This window comes from Peromyscus leucopus, chromosome 1 (assembly GCF_004664715.2).
Source record: "Peromyscus leucopus breed LL Stock chromosome 1, UCI_PerLeu_2.1, whole genome shotgun sequence".
In the NCBI taxonomy this organism is placed as follows: Eukaryota; Metazoa; Chordata; class Mammalia; order Rodentia; family Cricetidae; genus Peromyscus; species Peromyscus leucopus.
In genome coordinates this window covers 70413339-70439999 of record NC_051063.1, presented here as the reverse complement: position 1 = coordinate 70439999, position 26661 = coordinate 70413339, and the positions used below count along the sequence as shown (strand labels likewise).

Genomic DNA, 26661 nt, shown 5'->3' with positions numbered 1-26661 from the left:
TCTGGGGCATGCTTTATGAGCTCAGGGGCTTGGGAGGGTGTCTGCAGGCTGAGAGCTGGTAGGAGGCCTGGTGGAGAATGAGAGGGCATCAGAGGAAGCTTTAAGTTCTCTCCCCTACACTTGTGGGTGGCAGTGTTTGTGGCCTAAGGTACCTGGGCAGCGTGCTCCAACCCCCTGGGCTTCCACATCCTCACCCAAATGTGAGGAGGAAGAGAGCAGAGCTCCGACAGAGACTTCATGCTCCTTGGCTACTTTCCTCCTTGCTGTCATAGAACAAATGCCAAGAAGCTCCAGGAGGGAAGGGCTTATTCTGGATGACAGTGCAAGGTGATTATTCCATTGGGGAGGGGAAGGCTTGGCAGCGGGAGGGGAGGGCGCCGTGGCGAGAGTGGGGGTGGGGGACCTCCCGTCACTTTGTTTGCAGAGTCAAGAACAGAATGAGCAGAAGTAGGACTGTGATATGAAATCTCCAGGGCCTCTCTCAAGGGCCCATTCTTCAGTGAGGCTCCGCCTCCTAACGGTTCCACAAGCTTCCCAAAAGCATGCCAGATGGGGACCAAGTGTTCCAATATGTGCACCTGTGGGCCTATTTCACCTCCAAACCATAACACTGACTTATCAGAAAAAACAAAGGTCTTTGTTCTATTTTGGAAATTAAGATGGGCCCAGAGGATCAAGGGATAAAGGCTTGAAAGTGACTGGATAGTAAGGGCTCTGACTCTGTTAATGGAGTAATCTACTGAGAGAGTCATACTTGGTGGATTATTGAAAGTTAAGGCCCAGTGGGAAGTAGATAAACTGGGCAGTTTTTGAACTGGCCTCTCTTTGTCTTGGATTCTTGGCTACGATGAGGTGAGCATGCCCTGTCACCATGATGCCCCATACCTTACAACCTCAGCTCATAAAAATGGACTCAGCCTGCCACTGACTGACACCTCTGAAATCAAGGTCCAACGCTAGTCAAGGGTCCAATTCTTCCCATGTTAGACAGTTAATGTCAGGCATTTGGCACAGAGATGGAAATCTAACAGATGAAACCATCATTCACACATTCCAGGATGAATCTTGTGCACTACAAACCTGTCTACAAAAAGGGCAACTTTTGGGGGGTGAATAAAAACCCATAAAGTACCCATGGCCACTGCCAACCTGAGAGCATTTAGTATAGGACCCAGCACAGAGGAAATGGCTATTTCTGTCTGTAATGGTTTATGCCAATTGTCAATGGGACAGGCTCTAGAATCACCTTGAAGACCATCTCTTCAAGTGATTTTCTATGTTGGGTTAATGGAGTTGGGAAGATCCACCCTAAATGTGGCTAGTACCATTTGGCTGGAGTCTCCGACTAAAGGTAAAGAGAAATAGATCAGAGCACCAGCATTTACCTCCCTCTGCTTCCTGACTGAGGATGACATGCTACCAGATGCTCCTGTGCCTGCTGCCATGATAAACTGGATCTTCAACTGTGAGCCAAAATCAGCCTCCCTTCTTCAAGTGAATTTTGTCTGCTCTTTTATCATAAAAACAAGGAAAATAGCAAACCCTCTGTCGTTGGTGTTCTGAACCTGCTGTAACACTCATGTGCTACATGGGCCCAGGGTCCCCTCTTATGGGTCCCCTCCGATGCAGGCCTCACCTCTCCTGAGACAGCTCAACTCGTGTGTGAGTACTGTGATGGCTGATCCCTCCCTTGGTTTCCCCGGCTGTGGCTTCCATTCACAAGTCTGGCCAATCAGAAGGCTTTTCTGCCCTCTGACAGGCTCACTACCACTCAATGACATTTAGTAAATTTCCTCTCATTCACACATACACATGCATGTTTTTACATGAGTACACATGCATATAGAATCCAGAGAACAACCATAGCTGTCATTTCTGTTACTGCCTACCTTTCTTTTTAGACAGAAAGCCCCTAGGATCAACTTGCTTCTTCTTTCCCAGCCTTGGGATTACAAGTAACTACCACCTTGCCAGTTTTTTTTTAAAAACGTGGGGTTTGGGGATCCTCATGCTTGCAAAGTAAACATTTAACTAAACCATCTCTCTAGCTCCATTTAGTGTCTCTGAGGCAGAGACCATGCCTTTAATAATTACCCATTAATACCATGTCCTCACCCTAAGTGCTTTGCAAGTATCCACCTATTTCAATTCTAGAACCCTTCATGGAACACCCACCTATCCCTGTTATATTTGCAGACATTGAGGTACAAGAAATCCAGTAATCTTCCCAAGACCACACTGCTTGGGTTTCTCCTTAGATTTGTCTCCTCAGGTTAAAATGTTCTTATCCTCTTGGTGCCACTTAGTTCTGGATGATATATTTTTACTCTGTAATTAATTCACCTCCTAAAATCAAGCCACACTCACCAGCCAAGAGGGTTGAATGCAAACACTTCCTGTTCTGCTCTAGAATGCAAACACTTCCTGTTCTGCTCTAGACTGGAAACAAGATTGTCCGAGTGGGAGTCAGTATTGGATGGAGAGAGCACTTGGGTCTGGGAGGGCAAACAGAGGGCTCCCCCACCTGTTGGAGAGCCTGAGAAAGCTGTACTGTCAAACTGTTTTGCCTTTGACACAAGGTAGACCCCAGGAGCTCCAAGTGCAACTTCCAATTCATGGCTTCATCTGCTCAAGCACTTGCGAGTCCACAGCCCTTCACTAGCCCCGTTGTCTGGCTGGTCATTGTTGGAACAGAACTCACGGTCCACTCTCAGGCTAGGAGTCTGTTGAGGGCAGAACTGCCTCTTAATTCATGCTGGTTGGTTACCCTCACATACCAGGGAGAAGAAACAGAAGAGAAAACGAATGAGCAAAACCCAACGTGTGGCTTGAGTTTGCCTTCCACCAGGCTCTTTATAGCCTTTTGATGCTGTAGTTTCCTGCAGAACAATCCCAGATTGTATAAACAGGGGCTCTTGGACTGGACTCCAGAGGCCTATGGGATGTCCTTGTGAGGCCCACCTTCACTTAAGTAAACCAACATTTAAGAGATAAGAGTGAGAACAAAGAGCTCTCTCTAGAATAAACCACTGGGGATGAGGCAGACTGACCCTCTGCTCACATGTTGACTGAAGGCCAGCAAGGGTAAGGGTGTGTGTGTGCACGCGCGCACGCGTGCGCGCGTGCTCGCAAACATGCACATGCATGCAAGCATGTGTTCAAACTAATCAAATGTTCAATAACATAAACATCTTCATGGAGAGAGTTCAAGCTAGCTTTTCTCTTTTTCGTTATATCAAGGTTTTCTCAAAAATGTTTAAAAAGAATTTTCAATTCTTCAAAGCTTTTATACTCAGCATTTTTCTCTTTCTTTCCTCTTTCCTTCTTTCCTTTTTTTTTTTTTAATTTTTAGAATGAAAGATTAGAATGGTTGGCTCCTATAGGGCAAAAACCTTGCTTAGATGAAGCCGTCATCAGTATTTTGGTACTAACTGAAGTTTTATTGTCAGAATTGCAGATTAACAGGCAGGTGTCAAGAGATGACTCTGGCTGGGGAAAGGAGAGATGGCTCAGCGAGGTAAAGGGATTGCCACCAACCCAGTGACTGGTTTACCCCTTACATGGTTAAAGGACAGAAAATTCCTGAGAGTTGTTCTCTAATCTCCACACACATGCTGTGCCACACATGCATACACACTCACACACATGCACACAAACACACAAATAAATAATGTAATTTAAAAAGAAATATCTCATAAAAACCCTTATTCTATGGTTCAGTTTTCTCCATTCATTAGGAAGATTTCCTAAACCTCCAAGACACACCAGTACAGTCAGAGTGCTGGTCACCCTAGTACAACCCAATCCTGTGATCTTATTTAGGATTCCTACCTGAACTACCACCATTTCTGTGTTTTGTTTTTTAATCCAGCTTATATTATTGATCAGCTTTCAACCACTCCAATTTATAGTTGCTAATGCCCGAGTGCTGGTTCTTAGCCTGTATGATATGCCAAACTGTGGTGCTAAGAATTTTACACACAGCGCCAATCAGTCCCCAAACATTTTTGCTTCCTCTTGCTGGCCTTTGCCTCTGACTAAAGACAAGATAGTTCATTCTCCTCTTGTCAAGAAGTCAGAACATGGCCAGATGTATCTCTCTGGACTATTACAAGGTGATGCTCATCAGAGTGGTCCTCACCAGACCTGACAAGCCTGTCTGCCCAAGTGGTCTGGTCCCTGCCCTTCTGAGATGGGTTGCTTTGTGCTTTTCTTCAGTTCTGATGGCTGTTCTAGAGCCTTCCTATAACCTCTGTAGATTAACTTGGAAGAGTCTATTTCTGCAAAGGAACTCATCCCCAGGTCAGCCCCAAGGTGGTTATTTTCTCTCTTTATAGGAGGAAGCAGGCTTTAAACAGGTAGAAACCAATCAAGGTCACTGAATCAGTCAGGATTCTTCAGACCATTAGCAAGGATGGGTGGATGGATGGTGGATGGTTGGTGGGGTAGGTGAGTGGATGGGTGGATGCTTGGGTAGGTGAGTGGATGGGAAGATGGTTGGGTGGGTGGGTAGATGGTAGGGTGGGTGGGTGGATAGATGGTTGGGTGGGTGGGTGGGTGGATGGATGGTTGGGTAGATGGATGGGTGGGTGGGTGGATAGGTTAATGGATGGATAGATGGGTGGATAGATGAAAGGAAGGATAGATGGAGAGATGGGAGGAGCTATGTTATGAGAATCACATAATCTTTTTTTTTTTTTTTTGAGACAGGGTTTTTCTGTGTAGCCCTTGATGTCCTGGAACTCATTCTTTAGACCAATCTGGCACTGAACTCAGAGATCAATCTGCCCCTGCCTTCTGAGTGCTGGGACTAAAGGTGTGTGCCACCCCCTTTTTATGTGTGCTCAGTTCACATAATCTTGAAGTCTGAGAAGCCTTTCTGCCTGCCACCCACATATAGGGAACCAGGAAAGCTGGTCATGGTGCTCAGTTCCAGGCTGAAGGCCAGAAAGCCTAGACATCTGGTACCCAAGAGCAGAAGATGAGTGTCTTAAGTTCATGAAAGTAAGTGAGCTTACCTTTAGTCCTTACCTCACCCTCAGCTGACTGGGTGGTATCCAATCACCTTCAGCAGGTTCAAACCCCCTCATAGAGACACTCGGGCACAATGCTTTACTGGTCCATGAGAATTCCTTAGCCCAGTCAAGGTGCCATCTAAAATTATCCATTTCAGGCCCTGGGCTGTGAAGTGGCCCAGCAACAACGACTCTGAGCAGGGTGCCTATGAGCTGATCCTATGCCTCAGCCCGGGACGTTCTGCCTCCTGCAACATCACACCCCTTCTCTGGGACATCTCTGGGGGACAACTTTATCCATGCTGAGACATGGGTCAGCAGGCCTCACAAGCAAGGCTCAGTCATAGTTGCTTTCGTGAGACAGGACATCCCTGCAGAGGACTGCCATTCACAATTTCGCTGCCATTGAGGAAGAACTTCACAGAACAACTGTGCACACACACTACTTGAACACAAGCATGCTTCAATCCCCCTTTTCCCTAACCTTTCCCTGGGAACCCCCTCACAGGAAATGTTGTTTTGTTAACTTTTATTTTAAGCACAGAAGAGAAAAGGAGGGTGTGGGGGTGATACATACATTATGCTTTGAGTCAGCACAGTTTCCTCAGCATTAGGCCATGCTTTTACAACTGGTCTTTATCAAAGGGTTTTCATCTGCTTGCCAATGTGTCCTCTGTCCTCATGACTCATGGTGGGGACTCGTTCCTTTCAGCTTAATCTATACTAGCTTATCATTTCTCTTCTTCCCGGAGGATGGGGGTAGGGGGGGCTGCTGGAACCGAATGAACTCAGCCATCAAGAAATCACCAGATTTCTCTTTGTGTTTAAAAAAAAAAAAAACCAGCTAATGGCTCTCTGTCCACGAGTGAGCCTGCTTGGGAGATTACGATGAGGCATCTGCTTCTTGTACTGCAGAGTAGGGCAGGAGAGAGAAATGCCTGCCCCGAGACAGGTCCTCTGATAGCTCTTGGATTCACTTGGGCTGATAACATCCCTTGGGGGTGGGAATGACAAGTTCTTCTCCACACACACCATTCCACTGCTGCTGTAGGGGCTCCTTCAGGGCAGGGCACTGTGAAGAGCCGAGGGCCTGGGATAAACAGCGATAAGACACGGTTCCTGTCTGGCCTGAGCTTGTACAGGCTCTGGGAGAGAAGCCTCTGGAACGACTGAGGTAGGTTCTAAGCATTCCTCACTTCTCTGGAGAGCTCCGATCCTGCCCGTGGAGACGGGGTGGGGGTTGGGGGTTGGGGGCTGGCTCTTGAGTCAGCACCAGCTCCTCTGCCCCATGCTAGGCTTTGGCCGAGCTGTTCAACCCAGCTCTTGGCCCTTGCCCAGGTCTCTCCTAGGCAGTCCTGTCTAACCCTGGCCCCTCCCCCTGCCTTCTTTCCACAGGCTTTCACCCCCAGAATGGGTCAACAGCTGGACTTGGTTAGGGTTTGGATTCAGTGCTATCACCTATCAATTGCCTGAGCTGGCTTTAAGTCATCCAAGAGTCCCGTGTCCTCTGAAGACCAGGGACAGTTGTCACATGCATCACACAGAGTTGATGAGAGGGAAAAGCAGACGAAGTACTGCTGAGCACATGCTAGGCTCCATCCTGGGTACCTGTGTTCCTTAGCAACAGCTTCAGCTCAGGCACCTTCTCAAAATGGGCATGTAGCCCTGCCCCAGGGCTGCTCCACTTTCCTCCTGCCCTCTCTGTGAACAAGGTAACAGTCCACCCGGCACGGCACTGCTATGCGGCACTGGTCTCAGGCTTTCCCGGCTTCCTACAGGACTGCAGTCCACACTGTCCTGGGATTCCCACGGAGCATCCACAGCAGCCACACTCTCTAGGGGGAAAGGTCTTCAGCTGTCTGGCAGTCATGTTCCCAGGCCCCCTTCAAGCTACTTGACACGCTGCCATCTCTGGGAGTACTCCCGCTTTTCTGGAAGGATCACTTGACATGTTCAGAAACTTCTAACCTAAGCCTCAAAAATGTGCCAACAGCAGAAAACTGTAATTAGACACACATTTTCCACTTTGACGAGGGCTCCCCAAGATGCAGATTCACGGGTTCTGAGGTCACTTGCTCTCATTAAGAGCTCCTGGTGGCATCGGGAGGAGGCATACATTGAGTACCTTGGCCAGTCTGGGGCATCAGCATTCTAGGATCCTTTACTAGCTTATGCCTCATTCCACAGGACCTTCAAAGTGGCCTCGCTGGCTGATGGGCCCTTAGGCTAGTAATTGGTGGTGGCTGCGGCAAGGTTCTCCTCCTGCCAGAAGTTAGAGGAGGTCTTATCAGTAGCTAGAAGCAGGCTTGGGCTTGCTTGGGATGTGAGATGTTGGCACTTTTTATCCTAAGGAGCTGAAGGTTAGTGACAACCTTGGAGTGTCCTCAGAGTTTGGACCATGCCTGCTTTTAGTCCCAGCTCCCTTCTACCCTCACAACACACAGTCACCTTCAAAATTCAGCCTCTTTATGCCAGAGAGAACTGGAGACACCCACAGAGGTTCTTTCAGTATTGATAGACATCAGTGGTCACAGTATTCAGTTTTAAAAAGCAAAGGGTACAGGTTTCCAGGAACACTTACATTTAAGTTCCAACAGATAGTGGGGTGTCAGTGGTACCTGACTTTGCATTCACAAATGTCCAACAATCTCTGCCTCCAACGCATGGAAAACCTCTCATTATCAGGGGGTCCCCCACAAAGCACCTGTTTCATGTGGCTGTCTCCTAATATTACTGTCTGGCAACAAGGTGACCGAGATACCCAGCCAGGCTGAAACTGGTCTATGGGGTCTCTGAACTAAGGTGGCCAACATCCGTTTACCTGGAACCCTGGCCAATCAGTGTGGGTGGGGTGCATGTGGAAGTGAGAACTGGTGCAGGCAGGAAGTGGGCACCTGACAGAGCGTTTACCACACTGCCGGGAGGGGTCCATTCTCCCACCTCCTCCAGCTGGAGGCCATGCTTCTCATTAGCAGCCTGGATCCTTCACAGTGGTTCTCACCCTGCTGCCTCTGCAGATCAGCTGGGTACTCCCAGAAAAAAACAAAACAAAACAAACAAACAAACAAACAAAACCCAAAACCTGAAGTCCAACTGGCTTCTCTTCCTAGGAATCTTGTTTGAGCATCCCAGCTGACCAGTGTGCAGGCCGACTAGGCTAACGGAGAGCTACCATAACTCATGACCAAGAGCTTGTGGAAGAGAGAAGAAAGGCCAGTGCAGAGACCTCAGACTGTGCAGCAGAATCCCAGCTTCAGGGAGTGTTAGCAAACAGCAACTCTGGGTTTCAAACCAGGGGCCCCTGGCTTCATTTTGCACCTTCACCTTGGGTGAAGTGGGGCAGGTTAGCCCCTGCTCTTCAAGTCCCATCTATACAAGAGACACCAAGATACAAGGATGGTTGAGATTCCTGTGTTTATGCCTCTAACCTTGCTCCATGGCATGCTCAGATCTGACCTGAACATTTCGCACATAGCCAGGAGCCAGAACAGCATCTGGTGTTCATGGGCTCACATTGCAGGAGACGTCGCCCTGTTAATGACCTCCACTAGGTGAGCCCTGCAATTCTGGGGACCCGCGTCTTTGACCTGCAATAGCCCAGTTCAGAGAGCAGAGATTATGCCAGTGAAAGGATAGAGTGAATGGTGAGGCAGGGGGCCCCCCAGTGACTCCAGAGAGCTTCAAAAGGATGGGGATGAGGTGGGGAAAGACAGCTAATGTAATGGGCGGAGTGGAAAGATAGTTAATAATGACATTGCAAAGTCACCGGGATGGGAAAAACTGTACTAATAATGACCATGAAGAGAGACTTCTGAGGTTTTCCAAGGTTCTGCTTTTACAGCTGCCACCACACTTGTACTCAGGAGCCCTTGTCCACAGCTGCACCCTGCAAAATCCCTGGTCCCACCTCCTTTCCTCTCCAGACTAGAAGAACAGTGTCTACAGTATCCTCCAAACCCAAGGGCACAGCCCCATGGTGGTCTCGTGAGTTCATGGTAAGAAGATGCCAAAAATGTCTCCCCTATTTCTGTCTCTATACTTAAATTTATAGAGATACACCCATATTATGGAAATTCCATTGCATCATTTATTAATATTCTGTGTTCCACATATGTCTTAGTTAGGTTTCTATTGCTGTGATTAACACCATGACCAAGAGCACGTTGGGGAGGAAAGGGCTTATTCCAGCTTACAGTTATAGTCCCTCAAGAAGAGAAGTCAGGACGCCAGCGCTGGGACTGGAGTTACACAAGGTTGTGAACTGCCCTGTGGGTGCAAGAGACACAATTGCTCTTCACTGCTGGGTCACATCTCCAGCCCCGTGCCAGTGGCTGTTTAGAGATGGCAGGGATTGAAGACCTTATTCTTTTTTAGAAAGGACTGATAATGTTTTACTGCTCAGCCTCTAAATGTTGGAAAGAATCAATGTTCAGGTCATCTCAGCTTCTAAGAAGTTATAATATCTGTTTCTAAGTAAAACCTTGTCTTTTTTTTAAGAGTGTAAGTAAAATTTGCATCACTAATTAGTTTGATACATATATACGTGTTTGCAAGTGTGTGTGTGTGTGTGTGTGTGTGTGTGTGTGTGTGTGTGTGTGTGTGTGTGTACAGCCACCAATGTCACTTCCCAGGCACTATCCATGTTTTTTGTTTGTTTTTGAGACAAGGTTTCTTGGTTGCCTGGAGTTCAAGTGGAAGGCTGGCTGGCCAGTGAGCCTCAGAGATTGGCCTGTCTTTACCTCCTGAGCTATGTGATTACATGCATATACCACCATGCCTCCTTTTTCCTCTGGGTTCTGGGGATCAAACTCAGATCTTCATGATTGTGCAAGCACTTTGCTGACTCAGCTATCTCCCCAACACATAGAGAACTTTTTGAAAAGTCATGTGTGGGAGCACAGTCCAAGAATGGAGTCATGTGAGGGGGATTCCGGGTGCTTGTGAGAACACTCCAAGAAAACAAGACAAGAGTCTTGTGACCTCAGTTTCTTCAAAACATAGAACTGCTCTTGGAATGTTTTCTGTGTTCCTCTGGGTGTAGCAGACAGGAGTGAGTTGACTTCAGCTGTTGTTATTCATGTGCCTCTACAGAAAAACAGGTTTCTGTCACATGTGGCTTGTCCTTGTGATTGAACACCTTACTCACGTGACTCTTCTTAGCCCTCACAGTATAGTTTGCCTCATGCCGTGAATAAAGTTGGCTATTGCATAAGACTTTAGTCTGCCTCATTTTTAGGCCCTGCTCTCTCAGGTTCATGAACCAACCGGAACAGCCACAGTCATGGAAAACCAGGAGTAGTGTCTCACACCTGTTATCCCAGCACCATTAGTTCAAAGCCAGCCTAGACTACACAGTCAGACCTTATCTCGACCCCCATCAAAGTCATTGGAGATGTAGAATGAACTTGATATTTCTAGATATAAATTATCGGTTACTGGATAACCTTAAGAAAATGAACCATTACCTTATATGCACAGTAAAACAGTTATATATATTACATATTATACTGCAATATAATACCATGTTATATAATACATGGTACATATAGATTATGAGTATATTTGTGTATGTCCATGTAAGTATTGAAGTCACAAATATATTCTATGAATTACCACTCTTTAGATAGTATTTGTGTTTATTTTTTACAGTTTCCTTTTATAAACTTTCCTTGCCAAAGTTTATAGAAGAAAAGATATCAACCCATCAAAAGTATTCGGTCAGCTCTTGTCTTTGGCAACAAAAAGTATCCATTTTACTTAAACTCCATCCAACAGCAATGTCCTCTGCATGTCAATCTGGATTCCTATCTGTGAAGGTCAGTGGGGAGGAAGAGATGGACATTCTCAAAGATAATAGAATTGGCCTTTGTGAGCAATTTTTTTTTTAAGGATTTGCTACCCCAAACTGGAGTTTCAGTCTTGTGACTCATAGGATACACATGAGAGAATGTGAAAAACAAACCCTGAAGTCAACACCACACCTCAGTCACCTGCTTTAGGAACAGAAAAAGCATCTTGGAGGTACCCAAGTCCTATGTCCATAATCAACAGCCTCCAAAGAGGCCAATGTTTCATCACTGAGTGGACCATGCAAGCCCTTCAGTCTCTGCCCAGTGACACCTGTGCCTCAGGTTGAGAGACCCTGTCTTGTTTGGGGTTCTTCCTACTCTGCATCTTCCCCATAGCCTGGGCAATCCACTTGTATAGCTGCTGGCCGGGATTGTTCCTAGAGCATGTTCTTTCCTAGGCTGAAAATTGTGTTTAACTCTTCCAAGGAAAAAGACTAGGCTGGCTCTAAGGACGTACCCCACAATCCTCCTGTCTCTATATTTCTACATCCCCATATAGTAAAATTTTAATATTTTAAGAATCTATTTCTAACCACGCTCCTAACATTCTGCCTGTTCCACTGACATAAATGCACACTCCGGCATCAGTCACTTTTGTCATTGGCAGTGACAAGATACTCAACAAGAGTAACTCGAGGAAGGGAGGGTCTGACTTGGCTCGCAGTTTAAAGGGGCCATTCCATCATGGCGGTGGAGGCAGGGTGGCTGGAGTGAAGGGTGGCTGGTCCTGTTGTATCTGGCTTCAGAAAGCAGAGAAAGAAGACAGCTTTCTCACATTGATTTCTCCTTTTCCATTCTAGGACTCTAGCCTGGGCAGGGGTGGTACTCACACTCCGGTGGGTCTACCCTGCTTGGTCCACCTTTTCTGGACTCATTCATCCTCGTGCCCAGAGACATGCTTCCACGGTGATTCTGAATCCAAGTTCAGGGGAGTGAGGAAGGAAGGGAATATGCTACTGGCAAATGTTAATTCTGCCTGGAGAGTTGATAGCATAGCATCACTATTAATTTTTAGGTCTGATAAAAATCATTATTTTGCAGGGCGGTGGTGGGGTATACCTTTAATCCCAGCACTTGGGAAGCAGAGGCAGATGGATCTCTGTGACTTTGAGGATAGCCTGGTCTACACAGTGAGTTCTAGGATAGCCAGAACACCAAGAGAAACCCTGTCAACAAACAAACAAACAAACAAACAAACACACCCCATTATTTTTACTGCTCCATATATAAAAATCTTTGGGTGAGATGATGGGATGTGTGGGAATAGAAAGTCTGACAGAAAAGTATTCATTATTGTACAAGGATTATCAGCTGGTGGAAACTAACTCCTAAATCTCATTTATATAATCAGCTCCCAAGCCAGCCAACAGGCAGCCTGGACCCTCCTGACTCACTACAACCCACAGCTCACGGGAAACCTATAACTCTCCCATTCCTGGTACTAGTTTGAAGTGAAAACCGGGGTCAAATAAGGCTGAGCAAGGTAGGGTGAATGAGGCAGAACACTGGACAGAGCAGTCTGATGTGGACTGGGGTAATGAAAAGAAAGGATGGAACCAAGAAGGTGGAGAGACAGGCCACAGCCCAGGCCCGGGACGCTGGGGAAGGCAGGAAAGCTTCAGATGAGATCTCCAACAACCTGGAAACTATGGCTTGTCCCTAAACCCTAGTGTGATAGCTGGTGTTATTTTTCCAACTTAACAGAATCTAGAACATGACCTGTGGGCATTCCAGTGAGAGATCATCTTGATTACATTCGACTGACATGAGGAGACTCGTCTCAATCGTTGGTAGGACCATTCCCTGGGCAGAGGATCCTGGGCTGTGTAAAGTGGGGAAGGTGAGCTGAGCTGGGGAATGCATTCATCATTCTCTGCTTCTGTTGGTGAATGGCACGTGAGCAGCTGTTTCAAGCTCCTGCCCCCTTGATTTCTCCATGATGAGCTGTATCTTGAAGTGTGAGCAAATGAAAGCCCTTCCTCCCTTGAGATGTTTGTGTAGCCAAATCCAAACACTAGCATCTCAGTCCTCTCCTGCACTGGCAGTTAGAAGTACCGCTAGGCAGAGCTAGAACTGGGTGTCATGATACAGTGCTGAGGAGCACAAGTTAGAGGCCATCTTGGGTTATATGGGAAGACTCTCTCAGAAACGAAAGAGATCTGGATATCAGATCAGCCCTGGTGAATTACAGCTTAACTACATCTTTATTTGCCGGTTGGGACAGGGGCTTCACCAAGATGAATGATCTTCCTAGAATTAAAAGAGAAAGACTCCATAAATTCTGTATTACATATGTTCATGAAGGAGCATTGGAAGTAGGCCTTCTGTTTGATTATAAAAACATACTAGGAGCTCAGATTCTCGGTGTTTAAATGGTGGTGAAATATATAATATAATACACATTATAAATTTATATTTTATAATTTTTATTATATACATATGTGTGTGTGTACAGTTTTAACCATTTGGGAGTGTGTAATCTGGTGGCAAGAGACAGATCCACAATGTTGGAACCATCACTACTATCCATTTCCAGGACATTCTCAATTGTACCCACCCTAAGCTCAGTTCCCATTAAACGCCTGCTTCCTTTCCTCAAAGCCCCTATCGGTCCTATTCCAATTTCAACTCCATGAATTTGCGTATCTTACACACATCATTGTTCTGGTTAATTTTAACTGTGAACTAGATATGAACTAGGATTTATTGAGAATAGAATTTTAATTGAGGAACTGCCTAGATAAAATTACATTGTGAGTTTGTCTATGGGGGATTGTCTTGATTGTTAATTGATGTAGGCAGCACCATTCCCTACACAGATGATCCTGAATTGTATAAGAGCATTAGCTAACAAGAGGCATTAGCCAGCAAGAGGCGCCCTCCATGGTTCCTACTGCATTCCTTTGGCTGTGAAGTGAGTTCCTTGTTCAGAGGCAATGCTGTGTGGAATAGCAACCAGGCAGAATGTGTATATCTCTTTCTCTCTCTCTTAAACAAAAGTTAACCCAATTAAAATGAGCTTAAATGTAAAAGCTGAGAGAATGCTAGTAAACTCTGAAGGAACTGGTCTAGTAAGAAGATGGTTGAAGCTGGGTGTGGGGTGTGGTAGTGCATGGCTTTAATTCCAGCACTCAGGGCAGATCTCTGAGTTTGAGTCCAGCTGGGTCTGCAGAGCGAGTGACAGGACAGCCTGGGCTGCACAGAGAAACCCTGTCTCAGAGAGAGAGAGAGAGAGAGAGAGAGAGAGAGAGAGAGAGAGAGAGAGAGAGAGAGAGAGAGAGAGAGAGAGAGAGAAAGAGAGAGAGAAAGAAAGAAAGAAAGAAAGAAAGAAAGAAAGAAAGAAAGAAAGAAAGAAAGAAAGAAAGGAGAAAGTAAAGGAGGAGGAGGAGGAGGAGACTGAAGCTGATGTAGTTGTGAATGTGATGTGACTTGCCTCAAGTTCTTGCCTTTGCTTCCTGGCTATCATTCACTATGATCTGGAAGTGTGACCTAAAATAAATCCTTTCTTCTCTAAGTTGCTTTTGGCCAGGGTGTTTTGTCACATCAACAGAGAAGAAACCAGGCATTCATATAAGTGAACTCACACTCTGGGTTGTCCATTCAGGATAATGACTTTGAAATCAACATTTCTGAACAGTCACTTACATTTGTGCTCTCCTGTGGCAGCCTGAGAACCTGCTGAATCGGTGTCCACAAACTTAGTAAAGCTGTACTAAAGCTTCAAGCTCTCCTGCACACTGATTTTGCTGTCTTAAGTGACTGATGAAGCTTAGTGACACACATGAACAGAAGGGCCATGGTTGTTCTGTAGTGGAAATGACAACCAGGAAAAAGTCAAGAAGATGCTTGTCATAAGCAAGCCAGCTCATGCAGCACCTGTACAAACCACCCATCCATTCTTAAGGGACAGAGACAGTACAATGACATCCACAGAGAGCACTGGGTACCCTCAGTGGCCAGAGATCACCTAGAAAAGACAAGAATGTCATTACCATTTGTTTGGGTTACAGTTTCAGAAACAGAGATCTGCACTGCAGGATTCTCATTGGCAAACCTTCATCCTGTAGGTGATCCAAGAGCTGAGCAACTGAAGTGAGGAAAATGGATATGGAAATCTGCTTCTCTACTTCATCCTCAAGCATCCTTGGCAGGTCCTCATCTCTTATGCAACCCGATTAAGGATGCTACACTCCCAGGTCGCAACAAGAAGAGACACTGTTGATTTTAACTCACGTAGACACTTACATGTTAAGTCAGATGGGTGAACAAAAACATTCTAAAATGGTATTCTGACCTTTTCCAGTGTCTGTACAACTTCAAATGAGAAGAGATACTCAAAGGAATTCAGCTCGTATTAGGAAATAAAATTTAGCCCAATTAAAATGCTCTTAAATGTTAAGGCTGAGAGACTGTTACCAAAATCTTATGAGTTTGATCTAGTTAGAAGATGACTGAAATTGGTGTAGCTTGGGTCAATTCACAGCTGACTCTTATGCTCACAGGACTGTCTCCTAGACCTCTACTCATCCATTCCAGTGTATTTCAGTGGTTTCCTAGAGCCTTCTGATTCTCTGAGGCACAGGGTGTGTTGAGCTAAATAGATGTGGTCACACCTCATAGAAGACAACATTCACCAGAGCGACTAGAAAATGTGTCAGCTATAATATCAGAAACCTCAGACCAGAAGCACCTTACAGTGGATATTTTCCAAGCTCTGAATAACAGAACTATCTATGAGGATGGCCATGCTCCTCATGGCCACCAAACACTTATCCTAGGGCTAAAATGCCAAAAACAACAACAACAAAAAACAAAACAAAACAAAACAAAACAAAAAAAACAAAAAAAAACCCCAACCCTGGTATTTTAATTTTATTTAGGTTAATCTTCATTAAATAGCTAGTGCTCTCTGACTGAAGTATGAATATTTGAACTTAGGAAATGTATTAAAATTACAGATCTCCATATGTTACAGAAAGGTGGAGGTAGGTATCCACCTTCCTAGAAAGCTCCCCATTGATGTCAACACTGGTGACCTAGAAACAATCTCCCAGGTTTCACTTGGGGAGGAGGAACTGCTTGAGCTTCTAGAAGAGGGGTGGAGATGGATGCAGACTAGGAGGAATGTGGAAGAGGTGTTAGAGGGAGCCTGCATGCCAAGAAGCTCTACCTGTTGTAGGCGCTGACTTAGAAGCTGAATAGAGTGGGCATTGTCTTTGGTTATGATCACTTCCCCCCACCCCTACCCCTTGGAATCTACCCACTTTAGGTTTATGTTACTCTGCACCAAGGTCAGCTGCATAAGTCCATGAATTCCAAAGGAAAAGCTTGTTCGGCTCACCATCACCCTCCATGGCTCACCTCAGCACCAGGTTCCATGTAGCCCACTTACCTCACAGGACTATGCCAGCCATTATCCACATCTTTCCGCCTCTGATCACTGCTCCAAGGGTCACCTCCTCGGTGTGTTTTTAGGGCTCTCTAATCTGATCAGAGCAGCCCTCCTGGCACTTCTTGTGTCAGAGTCACTCACCACTGGTATATTCCGTCCCATCACCTCAACTGTTCAACTGTCCTTCAAGGTCAGTCCATTCCACATCAGAAATGTTTTCCAAGTACCTTCTTCTGTCTGTGGACGCTCATTTGGCTCATCTCCTTCCCCTGGATGACACCAGCAGCCATGCCCACTCTTTATATCTTCCAATACCATCTTCCCATGCATGCAGAATTAGCTGAGCCATATCATGTCACTGCCCTACTCACAGGCTTGTCTTTCATGCTGCACAACCATTGTGAGAAAATTCCAGGTCCTCACATGGGCAGTAGACCCTCACAGCTTGGCTATGCCGCCTCTTCCTGTCCCATCTTGCTCATGAGCACAATGACATATTTGTTTCTGGAATTTCCCTCCCTCGTTACTCTGGACCTTTGCATAGCCTCTCCTTCTCTCTTGAATCCTCTACCATGCACCCACTTTACCTGCTTCATGACTATTCACATACAACTTGAATGATGCCTACTCACATACACCTTGAATGACATTCATTTATACATCTTTATTCTTCTCAAGGCCAGGCTGGTGTCCCATACCTTCCTTCCTTGGCTATAGGCACTACTGTCTAGTGTTGGGCTCCTTGGCTTGTCTATAAGAGAGACAAGGCTTTTACCTTCTTCATTGTTCTATTTCCAGTGCCCATTGTCATGTCAGACGTTAACCAGGTATTTGTTAGTAAATGACGAGGGAAGTAAGTAAATGAATACATATCAACAATGAATTAACAAAATGCTGAGGAGGATTTGTGGACAGGAAAAGGAAAGCAGAGAAGTGGAGCCATGAATCTGGGCAGCTGAGTTTCTGAGAGTTTTCTTCTTCATTTAGCCAGCACTTAGAATCAACAAGGAAATCAGGGCTCATGGTGCTATGGGTAGGTTGGGTTTCTCTGAGAAGAAGGGGAGAAGAAACCACACATGAAGAATTTGCAACTAAAGTTGTTGAGAATATCAAGATGATGAAATTAAAATCCTTTCTTCAACAAGAACCCAAAGGATGACTCCTGCTAATCCAGGTCTGGTCTGAACTGAGATGGGTGACCATTACCCAGCCTTCAGGAAGAGAATGGGTTTAACCCATTTTTCATTCATTTACAAAGGGTAGAGTGGGGCACAGAATGAAGCCAGTGGTGTAGTATCATAAAATACCAAGTACCACAGGTGGGATAGAGAAACCATACTGAAACCATTTACAGCTGAGCATCGCAGATAACATGAGCACTCATATTTCAACACTGGCTGTTCACAGATCTTGACGCTATTCTGCAGACCAAGAAATGGTCTTAAACAGCTCACTGTAGAAACAACAGTTGGATTTCAAAACTCCTCTCTTGGAATTGTCCCCTATACCCTGCAGGACATGTTCTCAACCTTCTAGTGATTCATGTCTGATTACTGCAGGCTGATCAGGTTCTATCATTCACTAGCTTTATAAGGGTTTACTTGGTGCCTATGACCAACAGACTATGGAAGATGGTGGCGGGCCATCAAGACCCTCCCTCTGACCTTAGGTCATTCCTGCTTGGTAGGAATGCTCCATGGAAGTCACCCTTACCAGCAGCTGTTTTCCTAAAGAATCCCGTTGAGTCAGCAGTCTCATTCAGGAGATTACTGGCCAATGTTTCTGAACTTGCGGGATTTTGTTTGTTTGTTTTTGTTTTAGCTTTACTGTTAACTCAAGCACAGGATTTACATTTAATCTATTTAATCTCATCTTGTTAGTTTTGGTCCATTGATCCAAAGTGTAGAAATCTCTGTAATCCAGATCCTGCCATGTCAGGAACACTTATCCCCTCAGCTTTGTGCTGCCAGGAGATGTAGTTTGGGTACCCCGTTATGTCTTCATAGCAGCAACTGCCAAAACCATGGGCCAGGGTGAGGCTGAATGCACACATTGCCCTAAGGCAACCAGCAGCAGCTTCTCCAGCTGTCTAGCATAATCCAGGTCAGCATGAATGATGGGCTAACAACTTCTACATGATCACTTTGCCAAGCTTTAAACTGCCAAATGCTGTCTCCACACCAGCCACACTTCTCTCTTCTGTATGGCATAGCCTGAGGAATGATCTAGAATAAATGCCCTTATAAAGATGTCTGAAAAAGCCACAAGGAATCATACTATTAACTATTCACCTAAAAATAAGCATAGTTCTGTATATGAATAGACATATATTGTTTTAATGAACCTTTCTCATCTGGGCTGGTGGTACATCTTCCAAGAGCCAAAAAAAAAACCTAAGAAAAACCTCAATAACAGACATGAGAAGCCCTCTTTTGAATTATTTGTCATGGCTGTCCAAGAGACTCCCCAAACATACAGCCTACTGTTATTGCCTCTGGTGGTCCCTCAGAGGTGGAAGGTAAGTCCTTGGTACTAAAGACACCATGTACTTCAGAAACAGGGTTCAGAGACCCCTGAGCAGGAACTGACCTGTATGTTCGTCTCCTGAGGTTAGTTTTCATGATAACAGAAGGCACCATGCTGGCTTCCAAAGGGGGTAGACAACCAACAGTCCTACCAATCTATGACACCTATGAAGCAGTCTATAACAACACCTATAAACAACCAGTAGTGGCACACATACCTTGGTGGTAACCAATAGCTCTCTAATGGGACTTAAGATCCACTGAACAAGAGGGAAACCATGCTTGGTCTTAGAAACCTAGCCAACTCTTCAGTCCTGGTGAAGTCATGGATATTGGAGAAGAATCTATAACCACAATTTTACTAAGGCAGCATAATCCCTAACAACAATCCATAAACATTTGTCCTTATACACACAGATAATTGCAGTCTTTAATCTCGCATCAAGGAAACTTCTGTTTGCAATGGAAAGAGACCAGTACAGAAAACCACAGCCAATCAAAATGCAGAGTTGTAGAACCCAGTCCTAGTGGGTACATCTTCAAAACAACTCCCACACCTCAGGCTCAGAGAATATTGCGGAAGAAGGAGCAAAAAGGTTGTAAAAGTCACATGATCCGAGAGTTTGCTGTGAGATTGAGTCTCCTAGTAATATCCTACACATAGAAAAATCTCCCCAACATAGCTGACATATGTGAGCTGAGCGAGGACAACACCAATGGACATGCTAAAATGAATGAGACCCACAAGGCCTCAACCCTACTCACTCAAAAAGCTATAGACAACTCAGGAAAGCTGAGAATGGGAGAGGTGGTCTTCTCCAGGGAAGAGAACACCAAATGATTGCTCAGTGCCACACAGTGAGCCCTGAGAACATACATACAAGTTACATGATATGGACTGAGCAAGTATTTAGGGACACGCACAATAACAAACAATGAAAAAGGGGCCATGACTTGAAGGGGAGCGGGGAGAAATATAAGGGAAGGTCTGAGGGAGGAAAGGGAAGGGGGGAATGTTATTATATTATAATCTCAAAAGTTAAAACAAACATCCTCCTCCATATTTATGCCCACCATGGAGCAATGTTTAAACACCCTTTCTGCTATGGTTCTGGAGCAAAGTACTAATTAAGGTTGCTCCGTAGAGATGTCTGGAATTGTTCCAGACAGAATAAAAATCAATTGTGACATTCTTTGCACTCAGAGAGTCCCCAAGTATAAATTTGGTTTCCCATGGATTTCCCACAGCAACCAACTTTGATCAGTGGCGGAACAGGGCTTGCAAACTGAAGGCTCCCTGGGGCTGAGAGATGTGTCGAATGGGGTCTAGTGCTCTCATTTAAAAAATACAAAGTTGGAAAAATAAAATGGATGTCTAAGCTGGCCAGCATGTCCCATAAAGCATTTTGATCAAAGACGCAGTTTCTGAAACACTGAGGAATGGCTGGGGAATCCATGGGGATGTGGGGGAGTTACAGCAGCTAAAACCTGGTCCCTGCCGTCCCTTAGGCAGACAGCAACGTCCTGACAGATGCTGCTTGGGGAAACTTAATGTTTCTTTAAACATTCAATTATGGCTACACAAACACATATTTTAAGCCACCAGCAGATCCCTGCACAAATTGGGGATGCTAGAAGGCAAATCAAATAGATCCCCTGAAATGAGTATTTAATAAGAATCCAGCTCTGCCATGTGAAGAACTGTCCTACCATGGAGGAGTCTGAGAAGGATAAGGAGAGGACTCTGTTAGCATCAGCTTTAGATGATAGCTCTTGTGACGGAAGGGGCCAAGGCCACCCTAGTTCAGTTTTAATTGCCGAGAACCTTTTTAATCATAACAGATTTCAGAATACCCAGGGGTTTGGTGCTCAATACGGAGGCTTTCTGGGAATTGCTAGGGGACGTTCAAAGGTCTTTAAAAAGTGGTTCTGCACTGTGTGTCCCTTCATGATGGGTACACATGTCGTCTTTCCTCTTTTAAAAAATTCCTAAGTTTTGACACTTTTAAAATGAAATTCTTATTTTGATTTATAATGTGGTATTTTCTTATTGTAAAACGATAAAGCCTTCTTTTATAGTCTTTGCATCCAGAGCTATGTGGCATGCATGTCATTTAAAAATAAAAATGGAACACCACGTACACCATTTCCTAACACGATATTTACATTGGGACATCATGGAATTTTTTTTTCAACAGTAAAGTTCTTCATTATTTTAATCATCTCCTGCCAATGTAATTTTCAGGGACAGACTCAGCAGTGAACGGGCTTTGAACCTGGGGCTAATTCCTAGGCTGTAGCAGGCTGGCCATCTGATTGGTCAGGCCCTCTACTGTCCTGAGTGTTAAATATTTAAATGACCTGTTCTTATTTCTTACAGCTTCAATTGACTAAACTTTCTAAATTGGATTTCCTGGGCCAAAGGCTATGGAAATTAAAATTTAATTATAAGGTGTATGATTAATTACCTTTTGTGTCTGACAGCGTGAGGAGAATCATAACATTTTTACCCTACTCACAAAATTGTACATTTTGGGGTCTTCATAGCTTCATTTTTGATAGATGTGTAACTTTCTTCTAAAAAGGTCACACTGAATATTTGGGCAAAAACGTCATTAAAAGAGTAATAACCGAACGTTCTAATTATGAAAGCATTACTTTTAACTGAAGGTGATCTTTAAAGTTGGCACAGGTGGGCACTGAGGATGGAGTTAAGTAGGGAGTGTTTGCTGAGCGCACACAAGGCCCTGGTTTGGTTCCGAGCACTGCAAAAAATAAAATTGCTACAACTAGCAATCAGTAAATCAAAGCTACATGCGCAGGTAATCCATATACTTTTTTTTTTTAAAAAAATAGATTTATTTTTATTTTATGTGTATGGGTGCTTGGCCTGAATGCATGTCTGTGTACCTTGGGAGTGCAGAGCCCATAGAGGCTGGAAGAGGGTACTGAATCCTCTGGAATTGCAGTTACAGAAAGTAGAGAGCTGCCACATGGGTGCTGGGAACAGAACCCAGGTCCTGTCCCAAGTGCTCTTAACCTCTGAGCCACCTCTCCAGCCTCAGAATCCACACACTTCAAAAGCACAGGCTGACAAAGAAATTAGGAAGAAAGAAAGAAGTGGAGAAGAGAGAGATTCACGTTTCTAGCTTTTCTAATTCTGAGGTTATCTTAGGACAGGAATAAATTAGGGCACCTTTGAGATGATTTCCACACAAAAACCCTCGTCTGGTTGTTGGCCTGCATTACGCTACCTGAAGTAACAGAGGAGGAGTCACTTCCAGAGGGAGCCATGAGCAGAGCGGTTAAGTCACTTTCCAAACCCAGAGAACCAGAGGGGGGACCAAGACAGCGTTTTACGTGGAAGGGCACATCAATGATGATGCTAAGCGAAGTGACAGTACATAGGATTGTACAAAGACCATGGTGTCAGCTAGGGACCACCAAAGCAAAGCCATGTTTATAAGACAAAAATCCACCTTTGCACTCGCCCCGTCACCCAGGGTTTGCATGTTGGTTTATTCTGTTGTCGCTCTTGGTTTCAACCCCTCTGCACTGTTCTCTTTCCTGTTCTGGAACAGACTCCATGCACTAAAGACAGAAAGGATTTCACAAGGTCTTTCCGCTCTCTTACCTGTAACCCTAAGACCACGTGCAAACTCAGGGTCACAGCCTCCCTGTGCTCGGCAACATGTTCCTCCAACAGCTAAATACCCGGAACACCCGCCACGCAGACATTTCTAAACCCTACTGCCAATCATAACAACCTATAGAGGACACATGACCCCACAGATGTCCTTATGAGATTTTTTTTTTCTGTGTCTTTTAGAGAGCATCTAGAATACCAGCTTTTGTCCTCATTGCTGTGACCAAATATTTGACAAGAAGTATCTCCAGGGAAGAAGGTTTACTTGATTGACAGCTGGAGAGCACAGTCCTTCATGGTGGAGAAGGCATGCTGGCAGGGGGGTGAGGCAGCAGGTCACAGTGCACCCACTATCAAGAGCAAAGAGTGGACAAGTGAGCCCAGCTATAGTCTCAGGGGCTGCCCCCTAGTGATCCATATTCCCCAGAGAAGCCCCACCTTCTAAAGGTTTCACAACCTTTCAAACCAGTGCTGCCATTTGAGAGCTGAGTGTCCAAACACACAAGAACAGTTCACCTTCTAACCACATCCCCTAGTTACCTCGATGGAGATATTCTCAAAGTCATATACATGCAGCAAGGAGAAAACGTGAATTTCCCACAATACTCTTATATGAACGGAAGTAGAGGGGCTGAGGAGACTACTCAGTGGTTATAGTTCTTACTACATAAATATGATAACTAAAATTCGGGACCCCAGCATCCACACAAAAGCCAACATCTACAATCCTAGCACTGGGAAACAAAGACAAGAGGACCATAGAGGTTTTCCCATGGAAAACCTAGTTGTTTAGCTCCACATTCAGTGAGAGAACCTGTCTCAAAAAGCACAATGAAGAGAGCCATTGGGGAAGTCAGCCTCTGGCTTACACATATAAATACACATCGATATGCACAGGTGTGCATGCATGCACTTACGTGCCTGTGTGCACACATTCATACACCCTAATGAATTACAATGTCTAGAAATTTCTTTAAAATATTTACTTTCTGAAGACAGATACATAAAAGCAATATAATTTTCTGCTCAGAACCCCGAGTATTCAATCCATGTGCCTGAATCTCTATTTTCAAGTCACTGGGAGACAAGAAAAGCTAAAACATATCAGATATTCGCTGTTTTCCAAGCCTTTGATCCACTCGGTGGTGAAGGGCAGACATGTAAGAAGAAACCCAAAGTGGCAGGTTGCAGATCCCAGGAAGCAGGCTGTGTCATTTTACATGGACTGACTTCAAGTCCTCTGTGGCCTTAGATGCCGACTGTCAGGACAGTCTCTTCCATCCAATTTTCTTAGGCACAAGCTCAAGCTCTGGTATGATGAACAGCCTAATCCGTTCACACAAAGACTGGTTCTGGTCTCTGTGACTGTATGTCCCTGGTGGACGTCTCCCCTCCTCTCTCTGTCAGCCCCCTACATCTCACTGAAGAGGGAGGAAGAGAAGCTCGCTCTCCTGCAAGGGGAAAGCTTAAAGCTTTCCTGCTTTAAGCCAGGTGGGACCTGGTAAATAGAGTTATTCTTTTAAACACAGACTGCTTGCTGGAAGACCTCATTAGCTAAAGAAAGAATTAAATAGATAAGAAAAGCCCTTTGTAACTGTGGTACTTGTGAGAGGGCAGGGATGGGGTGGGGGTAAAGGAGTCTTGACTAGTAGACAACGTTTCTCCTGAGAAGCTACACACAAAAACATGATGATACCCACACTCTCCAAATAGCAAGCAAAACAAAAAACAGCACACTGTTTTCGGGGAATTTATAGTTTTTCCCTTAAAGAGCCAAAATTGTCTAGAAGAAGCTTGTGAGGTCAAATACGTTCTGATGGTGACACAAATTATAGAACAGTGGTCAGCGAACGGTGTCCCAACCTTCTCCTGTCGCTTTGTGAACAAGAATGAAGTGGACTTACTCATTCCTTTCCAGACTTAGGATCAGTTCTTGGCTCTCCAGCTGCAGCCGCACTGTCAGCACATCTGGGTGATCCTGAAAGATAAGCAGGAAGGGTAGGTTAGCTAGGTTAGCTAGGTTAGCAAGACTTTGCCTTGCCAATATCCTGATGTTGTACATCAGTATAGTCAGTGGAGAAGAAGGAGGGGGCTGTTGAGATTATTTGGAGGGAGAGAGGGAGAGGGAGAGGGAGAGGGAGAAGGAGAGAGGGAAAGGGGGAGGGAGGGAGGGAGGGAGGGAGGGAGGAGGAGGGAGGGAGGGAGGAGAGAGAGAGAGAGAGAGAGAGAGAGAGAGAGAGAGAGAGAGAGAGAGAGAGAGAGATTGATTTTCTTCTTGGGGACTTTTTTGACTCCAAGTACCGAGGACCAGAGTGACAGAATTGGAATATGGGACTCCTGGCCCTGATGTGGCCTTTATACTCTTTTCATTTGGCTATTCCTCCTTTGGACCCTTCCCTCTGATCATAACCCTGGCCACCCCATCCACCCTTTCCTTGATCTTCCCCAACTGCACCAAGGGTACCTCTATTCCTTACTTGCTCATGGTAGAAAAACCTGAAGCCATCCCCCAGGCTCCCTGGCCCTCACTAGCCCCCTCTACTGAATGTACGAACAGCTCCACAGAGATGCTCTCTAAAGCACCTCTCCTGTTGCCAAGGCCCCTCCCATCCTTCCCTCCATTCCTTTCCTTTTCAACCCACAGACAACACTCCTCAACACGTGCCTTCCTCCTGTAAACTCTTCTAATCCAGGGGCCTGCCATTCCTTTCCTCCCGTCCATTCTCCAACAGTGGGAGGAGACTTAAAACTCCAGCCTCACATGTTCCTTTTCCTACCGCACTGAGAAGATACTGGCATTTGAACTCGGCCGATGGTTCCCCATGTCCTCTCCCTGGCAGCCCTTCACTTGCTTCAACACATACCCACACTGCCCTCCTCCCTCTTTACCTGGCTCTAGTTCCCCATTGCGCCTGTCTTACTGCTCTGAGAATTTGCACACTCTGGCTTCTCTACCTGGGATGCTTTTCCTCCTACTGGAATCAGCCTCAATGTCAGCTATTAGAAGAAGCATGACCTCACCACCAATCTCCCGCTGCTCTGGCCTTCCCCCCATGAAAGGAGGGGGCCTCATACTACTTGTGATCAGCATGTTGGTTTGTGCTTCATTATTACGTCCATGGGGGTGCTGGGAGTGAAGGAAGAGAGCCATCCATGCTAGGGAAAGAGCTCTGCAGACTCTCTTCCTCTCGCTCTCCAGCCTTCCATCTCCTAACCCATTTACCCTCACATCAGTGGACGCAGCCCAGTCCTGCAGAGGGTGCTGCCCACAGTTAGGGTGGGACTTCCTACCTCCATGAACCCCACCTAGACAATCTCTCACAGATATGCCCAGACACTTGCCTCCAAGGTGATTATAGGTCTCATCAAGTTGACAACCAGTTCAAACCACCATAGCATATTAGGAGAGGTCTGGTAGGTTAAAAAAAAATCCAGTAGAGGAAGAGAAGAGAGAGATACTTTCATTCAAATCCACTCACTCCCTGGACATTTTGGTTTAAAAGCATGCTTACATCCATTTTCCTAATTGTTATTGACTGGAGACCATAAAGCCCACCATTCTTTTTTCTTAAGATGATATATTGATTGATCACCTAATGGAACCAAATCCTTTGTTGGATGTGCAAAGAACTATATTCACTGAACCAGTCAACCAAATGCTAATCAATATGCCCAAGATATTTAGGCAGTAACTATAATTTTATCTTTTAAACCGAGGAAAGTACCTCTAAACAAATATGTAAAGAACACCAATGTACTTTTTTAAAACAATAAAATAATCATAGCGTACCTACCATGCAAATGTGAATATAGACTATTCCCAGAATTGTAGAAAGTCTGTTTTCTAGTTTGCTTTTCTGGTGCCATGATAAACACTGTTACCAAAGGAAACCTGGGAAGGAGAGGGCTTATTTGTCTTACAGTTATAGTCCATCATTGAGGGAAGCCAAGGCAGGCACTGAAGCAGAGATCATGGAGGAATGCTACTGACTAGATTGTTTCTCCTGGCTTGCTCAGTTACCTTTATCATATAAAGGCCAGGTCTACCTGCATAGGCTGGTACTGTTCACAGTAGGCCCATGCTACTGGGATGTTGTGGCACCTAGGAAATGGGGCCCCCTGGTGGAGGTGGGTCCCTAAGTGCAGACACTTGAAGGTCATTCCTAGCTCCTGGTTCTGGCTTCACTATCTGCTTCCTGGTCCTTCTAGTGGTGAGTAACCTCTGCCAGTGTAT

The 26661-nt window shown here is 45.3% G+C and overlaps 1 protein-coding gene across 1 annotated transcript in view; it reads right to left on the bottom strand.

The window, feature by feature from the left end:
• Adam12 (ADAM metallopeptidase domain 12) overlaps positions 1-26661 on the bottom strand; it is a 319985-nt gene that overhangs the window by 214859 nt on the left and 78465 nt on the right. Inside the window, exon 3 of the mRNA XM_028868879.2 lies at positions 24332-24405. Within this exon, the coding sequence (XP_028724712.1) occupies positions 24332-24405 (74 nt within the window). The remainder of the gene's footprint in view (positions 1-24331; positions 24406-26661) is intronic.